General features: G+C 38.9%; 1 protein-coding gene across 2 annotated transcripts in view; it reads right to left on the bottom strand.

The window, feature by feature from the left end:
* Nucleotides 1-16,308, bottom strand: part of SERPINI1 (serpin family I member 1) — a 35,318-nt gene that overhangs the window by 13,840 nt on the left and 5,170 nt on the right. For both annotated transcript variants that reach the window (XM_015872005.3, XM_015872006.3), the window contains exons 2-3: nucleotides 3,427-3,694; nucleotides 1,373-1,603 (exon numbers count right to left, since the gene is read on the bottom strand). In XM_015872005.3, the coding sequence (XP_015727491.1) occupies nucleotides 1,373-1,603; nucleotides 3,427-3,676 (481 nt within the window). In that variant the 5' untranslated portion in view covers nucleotides 3,677-3,694. The remainder of the gene's footprint in view (nucleotides 1-1,372; nucleotides 1,604-3,426; nucleotides 3,695-16,308) is intronic.

Below are 16,308 nucleotides of genomic sequence, written 5' to 3' on the forward strand. Positions count from 1 at the left end.
AAAAAAAATTAAGCAATATGCTCGAGCTTTATTATTTAGTACATTTTCTCTTGAGCTTTTCAGTCACATCTTGTTAATACACTGATGTACATTAAGAATTTTCTCTGTCCAGAGAAACCTTGACAGTTATGTTTTCTACTCTGAGCTTCCCATCATTTTAAACACACTGGAACGCTGACTGTCTTGTAGTCCTTAACTAATGAGAAAATGAGCCCTCTCTGTCAGAACTGGCAGGCAGGAGGGAATGAGATCTAGTGCTCACAGATTAGACTGAGGGACTGTTACTATCGCAACCTAATGCTAAGAGACCAACAGCTGCCTTTGTTAGCTCAACAGTTCTTTCCAAGGTGATGGCTACGAGCTTGGTCAGCAGATGTGGCAGGCATTAAGCATGAGATCTGGGTGCTCTTTTCAAAGAGAATTCTGCTTTTCTCTCAGACACGCTTTCCTAAAGCTCTGCAGAAGCAGCTGCATTACTTCCATTCACTCTATTTTTGTAGCTTGAGATAAAGGGTAGAATTTACCACAATAAGTGGCTTTCCCATAGAAAAAAAATCTAGATGCTTTTTAAATGCACTGAACATATTATGCAAGATGTCTTTCAACTTTAGTGCTGCAGATTTCCTGTAAAGCATTATGGATCCTTAAACGCACATAAAACATTGAGGTGCTAATTCCTTAAAAGAATCCTGAAGTGCTGCACCAACCGGATCTAAATAGGTACATTTATATCAGTAATTCGGCGCTTGCTTCTCCCCTTCCACTGCAATTTTTTTTTTCTTTTTTTTTTTTTCTTTTGTTACAGAACTCTGACAGTATTTCTACAACCAAATACTCTCTAAACATGTTATCTCATAACCGCACATTGGAAAGATTAGATCACAGGGTCTCGTTCTGTGCTTGAAGTAACCTTTAGTATTCATTAGCATTCCATTTCTCCATAACTCATACCTCTCAGTTCTTCAGTCCTCAAGAGGGCCAAAGCACAGGCCAATAAGCCCTCTGTAGATAAGTGCTTAGCATTTAACAATGGCACTTACCTATACCTTTTTGTAACTTAATAGAGAAATCAGTATTAAAAATTTTAAATGACTACCATTAAAATGTGTTCCTCCAATAGATGTTATAGGTACTGCACAGTAGTAACACTTGAAAATTTATTCAGATAGATCCTACCATATGATTAAATGGCTAATGTTACTTAGAACACTACTTCTTTTCAGATGGCAATATATTTTTGCCATGGCAGGATTAATGCTACAATTCCCTTTATGAGTAGAGAAACAAAAAAGATGAAAAGGTAAAAACCTCAGTGTCATAACTCCAGAAATAAAAATACTTACTGCAGGAAATAGAAACCACATAAACTTACTGTTTGTATGATTCTCTACCCACTTATTGATGTGGGTAGCTACAGCTGCGCTTTGGCTGAAATCTATGTTTTCTACTTCAGCTTTAAAGTATTTTTTCACCAACTGCAAGAATTTTTCACTGACATGAAATCCATTCTGAACATAGAGAGAGTTAGCCATATTCAAAACATAATGACTTTCTTCAGAAGTTGCCATATCAGAAAGGTCCTTCAAAAAGGTAAACTCTTCACCTGAGGAAAGAAATACAAACTCAGTGAGAGCACTTCAGAAAACAACTCTGTAGCTCTGCACTGGAAATTCAGTCATTTTAAGAAGGAAGTCCAATTCCAACAGTTAAACACATGAAGTCTGACTGAAATCTGAACACCTTCAGATCTGAGAAGACAATCTGCAAAGCAGAACACATTTAGAGCTTATTCTTTCAACAACTTATAGTTATCAATGTTAATAAGCCATTTGAACCCCACCAGACCTAGTGATAATCAGTGATAAACCTCTCAACATCAAGCAACTAAATTCTTCTTGTGAGTTATACTTCTATGTTTTGTCACCACAAACCAACAGATTTACCTTATGTTCTAAAAAAACCCAATTATTCAGGAGCTTGGTAAAGAAAAATAAGTGCTCAGTTCTAACGCTTAGGGCCCCTGCAAAAATGCCCACTCCAAGACATGTCTAGAATTTCCCAGGATATAGCATGGATCATTTGCTTCGGTAATAAGGAGTTTTGGCAGTGACAGCATCAGATTAAATGCCACAGAAACCTAACTGTCCTCACAGCCAAAAGGATTCTAAAAAGCTTGCCTGAAGATAGAAAGCTCACACTGCTGCAGTGCCTACCTGAAGCTGAACATTCTAATTTTCTTCACAAGGTAACTTAAAAACTGAATGCAATTGCAAGCATATGCAATGCAAATATTTCAAGCTCAAGTTGACAGAATGCTATCATGAGCACTGTGTCAAGAAGAATGAATGAATGTAGCTCAAATACACTACATAGCTTCTTAAGTTACAGATAAGGAGTTAATTTATCTACTGTTAGAGAAATCTGAGAGTTCAACGTGCACTGTAATCTCTACAGAAAGCTATCAACTGCATACAGGTACAGCACACAAAGTTTGTTCTTTTCTGAACTGTATTCAGAATTCCTTCCTCAACACCCATTCACAGGGGACTTAGTAACCAATGAGTCCTAAAAACAAGCAATTTCATTCAGATTTTCATTATTCCAAAATCAAAATTAGTAAAGATTGTCTTTAAAATATTTTCCCCCATTCATTTATCTCCATTTGAAGGCAAATCAGAACAGTTGGCATTGAGTGTGCACTCTGCAACACTACATCCAGATGCATGACTTTTTGCTCATCCCACAATATTGCAGTACCATAGTTCTGTTAAATAAATGCTTCTAGTTTCTCAGCAAGGATGACAGGTGCATATGAATCACAGAAAGGCTTGGGTTGAAACGGACCTTGAAGATCACCTAGTTCCAGCTCCCAAAGTACATGAAGTATCATGCAGAAACAACCAAGACATTGATATTTCCTATATTAGCCTGTATGCCATATTACATTGCAAACAGAACATTACAGACACATTAGGCTAAAATCTACACATTCTACCTACAAGAACAAGTTTCAAAGTAAGAGATGGACTTTCTAGTTTTATTACCAAGTTCTACGTCTAAGCAGTGCTGCTTAAAGCAATCTTTTCTTTTTCAGGTTTTATCATAAGCCTTCAAAAAAAATGATACTTCCACAAGTCTTAAAACTCTAGAGGCAAGAGCATCCTTAACTTTACAGATAAACTATGATCAACAGTATACTGCAATCACTTGAGATTCAGGTGCCCAAGCCAGGATCATCCATTAGCATTGCTGCTCACACAGAATCCACTCAAGCATGCTTCAGCACGCTCAGGCCATCACACAGAACATCAAGAAGCCTACTGATTAATGGACATCATCAGGTCATTTCCACAGTTGCTGAAGCATTGCCAGCTGTTTCTTTAAGTCTAAAAACCTGTTGTAAAGCATGATTATAAAAGTCCTTACCATTTTTTAAGCTGTCAAAACCCAATGAATGTCGAATTTCTTTCAAAGTAGTTCCGTGGGCTCCAAGCTCTATCATTCCCATGGCTATTGCAATGCTCAGAGGACAGAAAAGAATATTCTCATCTTCTCTTGCAGCTCGCAGCTGATTGTAAACATTCACAGAAAGCTCGGCAATAGTTTCATCAGGAAAATTTGTCTTGAAGGCTTTGCTTGGCAGAACAAGCAAAGACAACAGTCCAAGGAAATACATGTCGTGAGATATTAAGACCTGCAAGATAATTTTAGAGGAAATAAGTTAACTCCATATAGCAACAGATTAAAATTGAGCACCATGGTAAACTTTGTAATTTCTGATTTCTGTGGGAAAAAACTAGTTAAGGAGTAAAGGAAATAGTTGAGTTTTCTGGAGGAGAGACATATACCCTTCAAAATGAAGCAATCAACTATTTCCCCCTGAAAAATTAGGTAACACCTGACTTGATGCTTCTGTAGTCTCTCAAGAACAGATTGATACAATTCAGCTTCTACCACAAAACCTCAAACACAGCCCTACCTTTCCTTCTTGTCAAATTTGATATTGTTAAGCAGTGCTGGTATGGAAGTGATACACATTTCTGTGCCTTATCCACCAAGGAGACTTAAAAACATTTTTCTTTCATTTGACCTTCCAAGTAAGATACACCACTTATTCATCTAAGTCACACTACTCCGGGAGCTGGTAAGACTACTTCAGATGCAGTAAAATCTTGCTGACACCATGATGTTGCTTGGTTGCAGAACTCACAGCAAGCAGCCAAGATGTCTGCTAGTAAACAACGATAAGTTGACTCATTACATTTGCTAACAGGCAATAACTTTCCCATGTAGGTCCCTTGAGCAGGTCAAATTACTTTAACGGCAAGAAAGATTCAACTGTGGAAACACAAGACTAGAAAGAAATCAAGAGGATTAATACTAACCCAACTTACCCCCAGGCTTTGCTAAAAGGTGTCAGCAAGCAACAGTTGTCACTCTAGCCCAGTTTGGTCTGTCACACAACTACTAGCTTAATTAAAACTTCACATTCTGAAGCTGCATACACATCTCCATTATTTCATTCCTCCCTTTCCCTTCACACTACATTGGCACTTGACCAACAGGTCAGCAATGGGAGCCAGCACAGCTTGTACTTCAGCTTCTTCTCCTGGACACACACAGCCTCAAATACCACGAGGCAAACAGATTTAGTTCAGAAGCAGCATTTGTATGTTTCTGTGCCAGGTTGCAGGGCTTGTCAGCATGGGATAAATTCATGTGAATGTGCTACCCTGCTGCTCAACTGAAGTCAATTTACATGCTGCTAGCTAAAGTGCCTCTGCCTTATGCTTCCCAGCTGTGTGCCTGCAGTTACTGCACATCGCCCTACACCTGACAGAGACCATCAGTAAGCTTTGTACTACATTTGTATCATTCATTTCATCTTCAAAGGACTATGTACGTTACACAATTAACTTGCATAACACTGCATGATACATAATATAAACACCACTCACATTTCATAGATGAGAAAAACACAAAAAGCAACAAGGTACATGCCTTGGCAGCAAGCAATATGGCCACTGTTTAAGATCCTTCCTGTTTCTCAGCCATTGCTCAGCCTTCTGTTTAATTTTCATTGAGGAAATGCAACAGATGAATTAACAAAACAAATGTGCTTCAGGGAAAAATGGTAAGTTCTTAGAGAAAGATGAGCCAGAGCCCTGCTACTCCCTCATCTCACCTCCGTTATGAGGTCTGTTTATGTGAATGTATGAAATATACTCTATTTTTTCCATTTCTAATGATCCCTTCCCATGTTAACAGTTCATCTTTCTGCACGAACTGATGTTTCTGTTTCTTTGCAAGACAGCAGAAAATACCACCAGAAGTTCCTATTCTATTTAAGAACAGCACAGAAGAAAGCACAAGGCCCACATAAGCAGCTTCATACTGTGCACACAGCACTTAACACTGCACCGCCTTTTCAGTGAAAGACATTTCAGTCTGAGGCATAACCATCATTTCATGAACCAAATAGGTAACACAAGTTTCTCCAGCCCTTTTATTAAGTGTTTTAAACCTGTTTAACAAAGATATTACAATTCCTATTATAGTGAGACAAATAGATGTTTTTTGGGGGGAAAAGAAGGTGGTGTGTACTGATCTCATCCTGAAAGCCATACAAGAAATGCTAGTAAACTTGCCATAGAGGATACCCATAGCAGTAGCAAAAAGCACACCAAGCACAAGGCAGTATTATGGCTTTTCAATAGGCCTATGAGCAAGTTCGCATAGTTCAACATGATTTTAATTATGCAGACAACTAAGTTTCTCTTCCATTGTATCAAGACAGTGGTACTGAACTATTCAAACACACAAATGAATTCTCAGTTTTAAAAGAGGAAAATTCCCCAGCTTCCTCATTGCAGAGGGCACCATTCAGCACTTCATCAATGATCTCTGCCATGAATGTGACTGTCAGAAACTCTTAAATAATTGCAAGAGGTGGGTATGAGTATGCAGCGCAGTCCTGAAGTGGCAGCACTCTCAGGCTATCTGTAAGGATAGGGCTCTCCCAACATACAGTATAAAACAAAGGACGGTGTTTCAATGCAAAGATCTGTGGGATAAGCCAATAGAATAGAACAGACACTTGGTCAAGCTGTTTGTCCATAAGAAAATCATTTCCTAGTAAAGTTTTATTCTCAGTCTAACCCAAGACATCAGGGGTAAATTCTTCAGTTTCTTTTTCCTTGTACTGACAGCACATGTATGCACTTCAACTAACAATGGAAATCTAGCTCAATTATCATTCTAGTCATAACAGTGACTGCCTCCAATTCCACCTTGCTTTAGGCAGTATTACACTTGGTTTCATACTTCCACATGCCCCTTCAAGCAGCAGGTCTTGGTCCAACAAACAGCCGAGCACTTAAAGTACAGCACATCCTCAGAATCTTTCTTTAGTAAGTCAAGGGCACTCGTTTCCACAACAACACAGAATCAGAGCATTTTCTAAAATACCTGTACTCTACTTTAAGTGAAGGGAACAAAGCTGAACATTGTGCAGTTTCTGCTTGGGAAGTTAAACAATCTGAGCACCATAAGAATTTTAACGCAGTCTTTTCACGAACAACACTATCAGCTGTTCCGTATCAGTAAAATCTAGTTACTGCATCAGCTAAATTAGTTGTTCTTTTAACTACTGTTCAGTGTAGACTTAATCATTAATTTCAGAAGTTTCATAGTTTCATAGTTTCATAGTTTCATGCGGGTTGGAAGGGACCTTAGAGATCATCGAGTCCAGCCCCCGGGATTCGAGCCTCTGTGTAGCAGAGCGGCACTTCTACCACTTGCGCCACAGGGGGGATTCGAACTCCGGGCCCCAGTGTTGCAAGGCGGCATCTTTAACCACTGCGCCACCGGGGCACACTTACACAGTTACAGTAAACATTTTGCATTGGTTGACATACATTAAAAAAAAATGCTGAAGTTGCTTCCAGCCCTTCAGTAAACAAATATTAAAGGCTGAGATGTGAATTTCATTTGAGCTCCAATCAGTGACTGAAGCTAAAACAGCAGAACTTACATTAACCAATACACAAATCACATTCTCCTTCCAGGTAAAGAAAGAAGCAGCCCTAACTCCTCCAGCAGTAGCATCTTATTGAAAAAAGAAGCAAGCGTGCATCACAAATCATTTACAGATGCAGAAGTAAGCATCAGTTTTACCCTTGCTTCCAATGGTTCTTATTAAAAAAGCAGCAGCAGCAAACTAAACAATGCAGTATTACTTGAAAACACAAAGACTTGCAGCTCCACAGAATATATTGTAACAGCAAAAGGAGCTATTTAATGTCTTCTCCCTCCTGGCACTTGATTTCAGTAGAGAAATGCCTTTCTCACACACAGGGGCTTCTTTAGGTTTTGGACACTGCTCTGTGGAAGGTTTAAGAGTTTCTTAGAATTGTCTTCATGAAAAATAACACTTATTCTGTTTGACACTTTCCCACAGCCAGTCACTGCAGGCAGCACTTCCATTCCTTTGTGCTTTAGCCAGCACAGATGTATTCCTGTACACCAGCAGAAAGAAAAACAATTTCATAACATTTGAAGGAAAAGATGCATAGGCTAGAATACTGTGCTGATTAACTATAGCTCTTGCCTTCCACCAAGCATAAGGCTGCAATGACTAAGAGGAAGTAGAACAACATCACCCCCTCACACCCACAAACTGTGAACTATTCAGATCACTGCATATGCTTTCAGGGGAAAAAAAAAAAAAAAAAGCAAGAGGGGCAACCATCCTCTGTAAGCCAAGATATTTTAAGGCATACGAACAAACTCAAACGGCTCACAGAAATTAAGTACTTTGAATTCTGAAACAGCAAGAATTGAACTCACAGTAGGAAGGTGCCAAAAAATTCAATTAAGGATTGAATTCTAGTGCCTTGTGCATGCCAGACAGGTTGGAAAGAAAAAAAGGTTATCATTTGCTTGTCTTTTACACCTCCAGACTGTGGGTTTTATAAAGAAACTCCTTTGCAGCTTTAGAAGCCTAGCAACTCCACAAAATAGAACTGTGATATATTGCCTTAGTTCCTCAGCAGAGACTGAACTAAGATTAGTTACCTTGAAGATCTCTCTTGGCTATATGCAAGCTAAACACCAAAAGTGTGGGAAGCAGAAATGAAAATAACTGCTGATTCCTTCCAAGCAGTGTATAAAGAAAAACCTGGGGACAAAAGAACACCGCCAGCCCCACCAGCATTCTTGCTTTCCTGTAAAGAGGAACAGCCAAGGGAACAGATGAGTCTAGCAGAACAGTCCCATAGAGCAAGAGATGAGACTGCTTACCAAGCAAGCCAACTGCCTTAAAAGAATGCTTATCCAGTCTACTGGGTCAGGTTTGTACATGGAACTGAAACACAAGAGCCACCCTGAAAGCCATGGGGGTAAAAATAAATAATATATATACAGGTCTCACCAATTATATACCTGTTGTATAATCTGAGGGATTATTGCCTAGAACCAGGATGATATAACCCAAGGAAACAGGAGAATAAGTCTGTGTCTGCAGCATGTTTTAAGAAAAAGTCATCATGACCAGCACAAGCAGATCCTGACAAAGCGCTTCTGATATTACAAGCAGTTTGGTTATTAAAATTAGTGATCATCTTGTGCCCCGTATCTGAAGACATGGGTAAACTGACCTCTGTGCTAGCTACAATAGGATTCACCTGCAGCTATAATGTTAACTCCTTCATATTAGAGCACATATTTACATGTTTCTGCCTTGAAAAAGTCTGATTTTTTTAGAAAACATTTATCTTAGACTTATGTGAGCATACGACTTTGTCAAATGGAGATTCTACAGACAGATGTGGTATCATTAAGCTTGTTTGACTCTGTTTCAGAGATGTGCAATTACATTCATATTTCAAACTGCACAAACATTAGTAATAAAGTTGTGGGATTTTATCACCATCTGTTAGTTATGGAGTCATTGCCTTCTGGAGAAAGGAACCTGGAAATCAGTTTCATTAGAAAGCAGCATAATAGCTCAGTATCAAAAACCCCTCCTATTTAAACCAGTATTATACAGGTGCTAATAAAGAAATGCCTGGGCAGTACTAAGACTTCTGCAAACCACGGCTAGACAAGCCCTTCTGAACCTGCTTTGTAAGGCCCCATAACACCAACAGCTTCTGGAAAATGTCTGAAAACACGCACTGAACACTTTCATATTGAAAATTTCTACCATTAAATCCCAAATGTTTTTAAACTTGCACGGAGCTTGGCACTGAGTCATTAACCTGCTGAGACAATTATGCAAGCCAAAGTTGTCTTAATTGAGCTTCCTCAGGCGAAATCCCTCAGCTCCAATTAAAAAAATAGTGGAATACGCTGAGAAACTGTCCAAAATACTTATATTTGAATAGCCTAAAGCAAATATCTACATGCACATCTAGATGATTAAGGTGGTCTTTTATTCCAGAAACTGCTACAAGGCTACAATTGTGAGGATCCATCTACAACTTGTATATTTGTTCCATCTCTCCAGGACATAAACATCTGAGAAATTCTTGGGTAGTGTGATGTTTGTTTTTAATCTGCAACAGATACAACATAACCCACAGAGAATGAAGTAAAAATAAGGACACAAGTAGAAAACTGCATACTAAAGAATTGGGGGGATTCTGAAGGTTCAGGACTGGAGGTCTGAGGAACACAGACTGAGGTGGAAAGCTTCAAGGCTAGAGGCTTGACTTGGCCTTGTCAAGCCCCATAGAAACAGCTTAATCGTGCATAGATTTTTAACCGATAATACATCTCTCAGTGAGGGTAGTCAGCACTGTTCACTACTCTGGATGAGACTGCTCCCAAACATATTGGTCTCACAGTAAAGATTTTGGTCTCAACCCCCTGAGGAGTAGAAATAACCAGTGCCTCATTTCTGAAGCATCAGTTACAACTTATACCTTAGGCAGTTTTCTGAATATAACTTTTTGTGCATAGAATGTAAGTAATAGAAGCAGGGCACTACATTAATTCTAACACAACCATCTAGGAAAGACAGCCCAAATTAGATTAACTTTTCCATCCTCAGTTTTCCTTTGTGTGGTTTGGGAAAGAAAGGAAGAAAAGTCTGACCTAATTCCACAGTAACTTTCTATCAGGAACAGCAGAGACAGCACACTAATGAGGTATTTTAGATACAGGAACGACTTCTTGTCTGCTTTTGCATGTACTGCAAATTCTTTTACAGTAAGTCACATCTCTGCTATTTCACAATGAAATCCAGTTGATCAGCAAGCTCCCAGAAGCAAACTCCCAACTTTAATTAAATTATAGGGGCAGTAGCTAAGTCCCCCCATATGCAACTGCCAGATGCAATCTATGCAGTTTAAGTCTAAAGGCGACATTACTGCATGTAGTGGAGCATAGCCTTATGTGTGATGAAAGCTGTCACTTATGTCAAAGACATTTCTGTAATGCATTATGATATTACAGTTTCAGCAGAATGAAAAAAAAAAATACACTTTGTGAAAGCATTTACAGCCTGCAAGTTTGGAAACGATGTTTCAAGTGCCATACATTTTCTTGAAACTCTGTATTTTTACATAAAACAATGAGAGATTTTACATCATAGAATATACTGAGTCTGGCATTACGGGAGCTCTTGTAGCCAGTACTAGACCCCTGAGAACGAAGGGCTGAAGAATACAAGAGTAAAAGAACAGAAGACCTTCACTACCTATAATGATAAATATCACATTAAAACTACCTTGAAATTGCTTCTCCTTTGAAATGTATCAGAAACATCTCCAAAATGTAGTAACCACAGAATAATACTTAAACATCTCCAATAAAATACAGCCAAGAACAATAGTCTTTAAATCACCTTAAAAATCAATAAGTCGACAAGCCATATACTAGTTGTGAGGCTGCTTTGAAAGTTCATTGTATTGAAGGATAAATTTCTGCTTCATTCAGCTTCCTTCAACTGCAATTCAGAAGATCAGACCATGGATACAGTGATAACAAGAACAAAGTTCATTAAAATGTATCACAATTTCAGAAAAGGAGTCTCATTTCATTAACTGAATGAGAATGTGACATACCAAACAGCTTTCTAATCTAGACTACAGTATTGGCTTCAAACTTATAAATGCAACCCAATGTTGATGGCATTTGTGTAACATCACTACTGCAAAGAGTGGTTACTCACACATTAGCAGCACTTAGATCAGAATTAGTTTCTTATTGCAAAGAAATACGATACACAAATGGCCTCAGGAAAGAATAACATTTAACACTAGCACTGGAGGTAGACATTATGCCCCAATTACAAAATGGAAATTATCATTAGAAACATTAATTGATGCACAAGCATTGCTTCTTTAGCACTTTGCCACTTCAGGGTCTGCTCCTACACCCAAGGCAAGCTCCCAGCTGCTGGTGAGTTTCCAGTCAGCTACAGTTATTCCAATACAAAAATGCATACATATGACAGCCCATCAGAACAGCCACAAACCTGACAGCCAGCAGCACAACTTGATTAACCATTGTGCCATGATAACTCAAGCACAGCAGCACACCAGCCAGGCTCCCCAGGCCACCGGCAGCTCTGGCACCTCCTGTGCTAGCAGCTGCTCTGTGCATAGTCAGGGAGCTGGGCTGGCAGAGCTGGCCAAACCATTGCCACCCACTAATAGAGCTGTGCTGGCAGAGCTGCTGCAGCCACACAGAACATACGAAGGACTGCTTTTGAAACCAGTTGAAAGAGCTGTTCTGGCAAGAATGATGAGACTGACAGAGCCACCATTAATACAAAATTCAAGCAAAAGCAGTTGTAAAGCTGGTCCTGTGCAAAAACTCGAGACCAAAAGAACTACTAATGGAAGGCTGTTTACTGGCATGAGGGGAAGCTCCAAACAAGGCACACCACAACAGTCCTGTTTTACAAGCTAGAGACACTGATGGCCAATTATCCTAAAGGAAAGAAACATGAGAAGACCACCTGCAAACCGAAGTTCAACTTATTCTTCTGTTCTAATGTCAGTTCCAAGTCTTAACTCTAAGGCTCCAGCATTATTGCTGCTTGCAATACTAGTGCTCATCTACTTGTACATATTCTCTTCTGTCTTATTTCCATGATTTCTTCAGCTCAAAACCACCAAGCTACTATTCCCCCTACTTAAGACCAGTTCTGCAAGCATGTAGAAAGGGAGCAACTAGAACACAAATACAGACAACTTTTCAGCTGATCACACATGGCCAAGAGGAAAGTACAGCTAAATTGAGATAGTGGATGGAATTGACACTGAAATCTTCACTTTTCTCCACATTATTCAGTCCTCACCTCTCTGCATCCCTGTATGTACCATATTAAAGAAAGACCCATAATAACCTCATACTGTTCAAACTGGGTGGTTGAGCAAGATACAAAGAAAATTCAGCATGCTACATGTTTCTAGAATTGGAATTTGGCCCTGAAGATCACCATTCAAGCCTCACTGGTTCGTGTTTATGAGGACTGACTGTGTTCCAAGTATCCTCGCTATGACGTGCCACTTAAACAACACTTGTAAAGATCTGAATTGGTTTTAATATTCCTCATTCAGTTTGCCACTCAGAAGCCTGGATCACATCAGATCTGAATGCAAATGTTGAACCAATTCACATGACCAAATGCAATCAAGAAGCAACCAAGAATTCACTGGTTCACATCAGTATGATCTCCCCAGGGCAGTATGAACTAGTAGTACAAAAAGATTTCTGCACTTCGACAACTACAGTCCCTTGCAAAAATTAATCAGTGCATTCCCAATACACAGTAAAAAATGAGGGTTGAAATCTTACCGTCTATTCTGCAAGGAACAACTGCTCATTTTCCAGCAAGTCATAGGTGCTCCATTTGAGACTCCCTATGGCAAGTTAATATTCAGTTCTGGCTTATTATGAAGTCTAATAGTAGCCTATAATATAAAACACGGGGCTATGATTCATGCGCGTCTACTATTCTACATTGGTGGGTAAAAAGCACACACCCTGATGAAAAAATTAGGTTAATCATAATTAGCTTGGCTTTGAAAAATTAACAGGCTAGCCGAAGTTTTTGTGCCTGGCAGTTTTCAAACCCTCCACAGGTTAGGTCTAAATTAGGATGTTAAACAGTTGAGGTGGGCAGCTGCACCTCAAAGCAGGGGATTTTGACCGAATTTGTGCCATCCGGTTCCACTAAAACAGACACAAGATATTAATTTTCAATCAACATATTTTCAGCAAACTCATTAACCAACAATCAACTAGAACGCAAAGCCTCATACAGACCTCCTGCAGCTAGTGCAGCTGTTGCAAAGCATTGCTGGAAGCACACAGATTTTAGTTACTCACTGCAGAACAGTCATTCTGTGGGTTCCAAATACATCCCACAGTGTGAATGGTCTCATCCCTACTCATGATGAATCTGTTAACCCTTCATGAAACAGATCATTGCACATAGAGCTGTAATAGTTCCACACTTGCTGTGCTTACTAATATTAATGATGTCAGGCATGAACACACACTTGTCTAGGTAAGACTTGCACCTCCATCCCGAAATTAACAGCTTAAAACTTGTCTCCCATGATTCACTGAGTTTTGGATTTGTTACCATTATTACTATGTACTAGGAGGGGCAAGGAAAGACCTAGTAAAACAATGGATTAAGAAAAATACTTGTTTTGTTTCTAGGAGCAACACCACTGAAACCCAGCATATACACTTCATTTGACGGCTAAATTTTGGACCACTATTTTTACTGAACACTGCTTTGCTCTGAAATTTCTTTCATCAGCTTCAATGAACTCACTGTTTATGACACTAATCTTTACCAAGATTTACAACAGTTAAGGCACATATATTATTTCAAGTACACATACACAGAAAAAAAAAAACACCTTAAAGTTCTTCAGATTACTGCTTCCATCACAAAAACAAGCTATTTGAGGTGAAATTCATGTTTTTTCTACCAACAGTAATACAATAGAGTTCAAAGAATCAGAGTAACCATCCTCGGTTGCCAAAGCAGGAGAGAACTTAGATCTAAAAAGGATATTCTCAGATATGAGACCAGCAATTGAAAGAAATACTGAAACAAACTGCCTTGATCTGTAATAATATAAAAACCTGCTTGTAGTTTGATGTTTGTACCTCAGCAACAATGCCTTTGTTATGTGTTATTGATATTGTGCTTCTGAACTGCTACTGAAACATCACAGAGTTCACTCTCTGGCTAAAATACTGAGTCACATCTTCCTTGTTCTGAAAGTAAAAAAACATAAATAGAGACAAAGTCATAGACTAGTAAACCACAGAGATGATTAAATCCTATTTCATTTATAGGAAGAAATTCCACAAAAGAAACTACTAACACTTCCCTTGACATACAAGTATAATTGCTATACATAGGTTGCTCCAAAAGTAATGACTCCTATTAATTTCATGGAAATAACAAATAAAAAGAGCAGCTATACCCACCACTGAATCACCACTGTGCTCCACCTCACTGCACTCACAACCACCATTTGGTCTCCAGAAGTGTTCAGCAGGGATCAGTAAATGTCAATGGATGCCATTTTCTCCTGCATGGAGGAATTCGGTGACATACCTTTGCTTCGTATGCACTTCCACGTCAAACACCATCTGGTCAGACTACCACTCTGCTGCCATCTGCCTCATGACAACAAAATGGAATGGAATATCAGGTGGGGATCTTCAGCCTCTACTGCCACAACACCAAAACCTGCCTCCAACAATTGTAGGCCACCATAACTCAATAGGAGACGTTACTTTTGGAGCAGCCCCCAGCATAATTTAACTACAAGAACTTTATGAAACCTTCAGATGCAAGCCTTCCATTACAATAAACATGCACTACCTGACACACTTATCACTGCAACAGTTAATCACAGGTCAATCTGACTCAAGGGCTACAGCACAGCACTACTCAGGCCAGAAAGCATTCTAAACCAAACTAAAAAATGTACCAAGATTAAAAATAAGTGATTTCCCTAAGTATTTTCATAGCTTGTATTAAGACATCAATTACCATAACTTGTCTTTTAAATTAATGATTCATAGTGATGGATTATTCATGCAAGTCAGCCAGCTGAACATCATACTTTGACTCTAGGGAGAAGGTATAGCATGTCTTAATTAACTTTATTTTGTGTAAGTTAAAAAACAGTCAAACTTTTTGTGACTGTAGTCAACCAACTAAAATGTAAGAATATAAAAGTAGCACAGCAGCTGAACGTTTTCAGTAGTCTCAGTAATTCACACGTGAAGCAAAATATTCAGAGCACGTTGCCTCTGATGAGCTCTAAAGCAGTTATAATGTGCAGTCTAGTTGGAAGAACTTGCTTCAGATCTACTCTATTTAAGCACAAAGAAGATGGACATCACATATTAATGTCTCCTGTCATAGGCACAGTCCCACAAGACTTCAAGGATGGAACAGTTGATTCCCAAAGGTTAAAGTGTTTTCATTCTGTTGACTGAAATGGTGCTCAACACTGGATTTTTTTCCCAACAAGTGAATGACAAAACAGCATTCATTTAAGTTGATAATCCAACTACCTCTTTGAACATAACTAATATGGTTAAAAGACTTAACTCATCAGGACATTGCAGAACAACTCTACGTCAAGCAATATCTTGGACTTGTAATGTGTAAATTTCAGACAGTGTTATTCAACCTCTGCACTGAAAGACTTGCAAATTAAAAAAGGGAAACTGATGACACCACTGTAGTATGTATGTAGTATAAATCACCTAATATCTCAAGATCTACAGCAAGATGCTTTAGAATGGTAAAGATAATCATACTTGATGATTATCAAGGCTACCTAGTTGCTTACACAGCTTATAGACAACACAGTGTTGTTCAGAGTATTAAATCCATTCAAATATACCTTTAATAAATTAATACTCAGATGCCTGAAAGCCCTTCACACATGGAAAAAAGTAATGACATTTTGACTCATGCATTAAGTGCTTGAATACACTTAGAGTCACCTTGTTCTGTACTTACTTTCATTGATAACCTTTCTACTTGTCCTGCTGCTTCATATCATCCATAGTTAAAACACATGCTTGCTTGTTTTCCCTTAGCATCTTCCCATAAAACCAATATTCTGCATTCTTCAGTAATCCAGTGTATGCAGTATAGGGAGTGCAGATGGAAGCTGCCAGCTACAGATGATGCTAAGAAGCTTCTGTGTGAGTAGAGACCTCAGAAGCTTCCAAATCCACATGCTTATTTGTGCTACTGTGACACTTTCTATCTCTCAGAGATACTGGGGAGGACTAATGAAA

This window comes from Coturnix japonica, chromosome 12, assembly GCF_054131305.1.
Source record: "Coturnix japonica strain WE chromosome 12, WE-NBRP24, whole genome shotgun sequence".
Taxonomy (NCBI): Eukaryota; Metazoa; Chordata; class Aves; order Galliformes; family Phasianidae; genus Coturnix; species Coturnix japonica.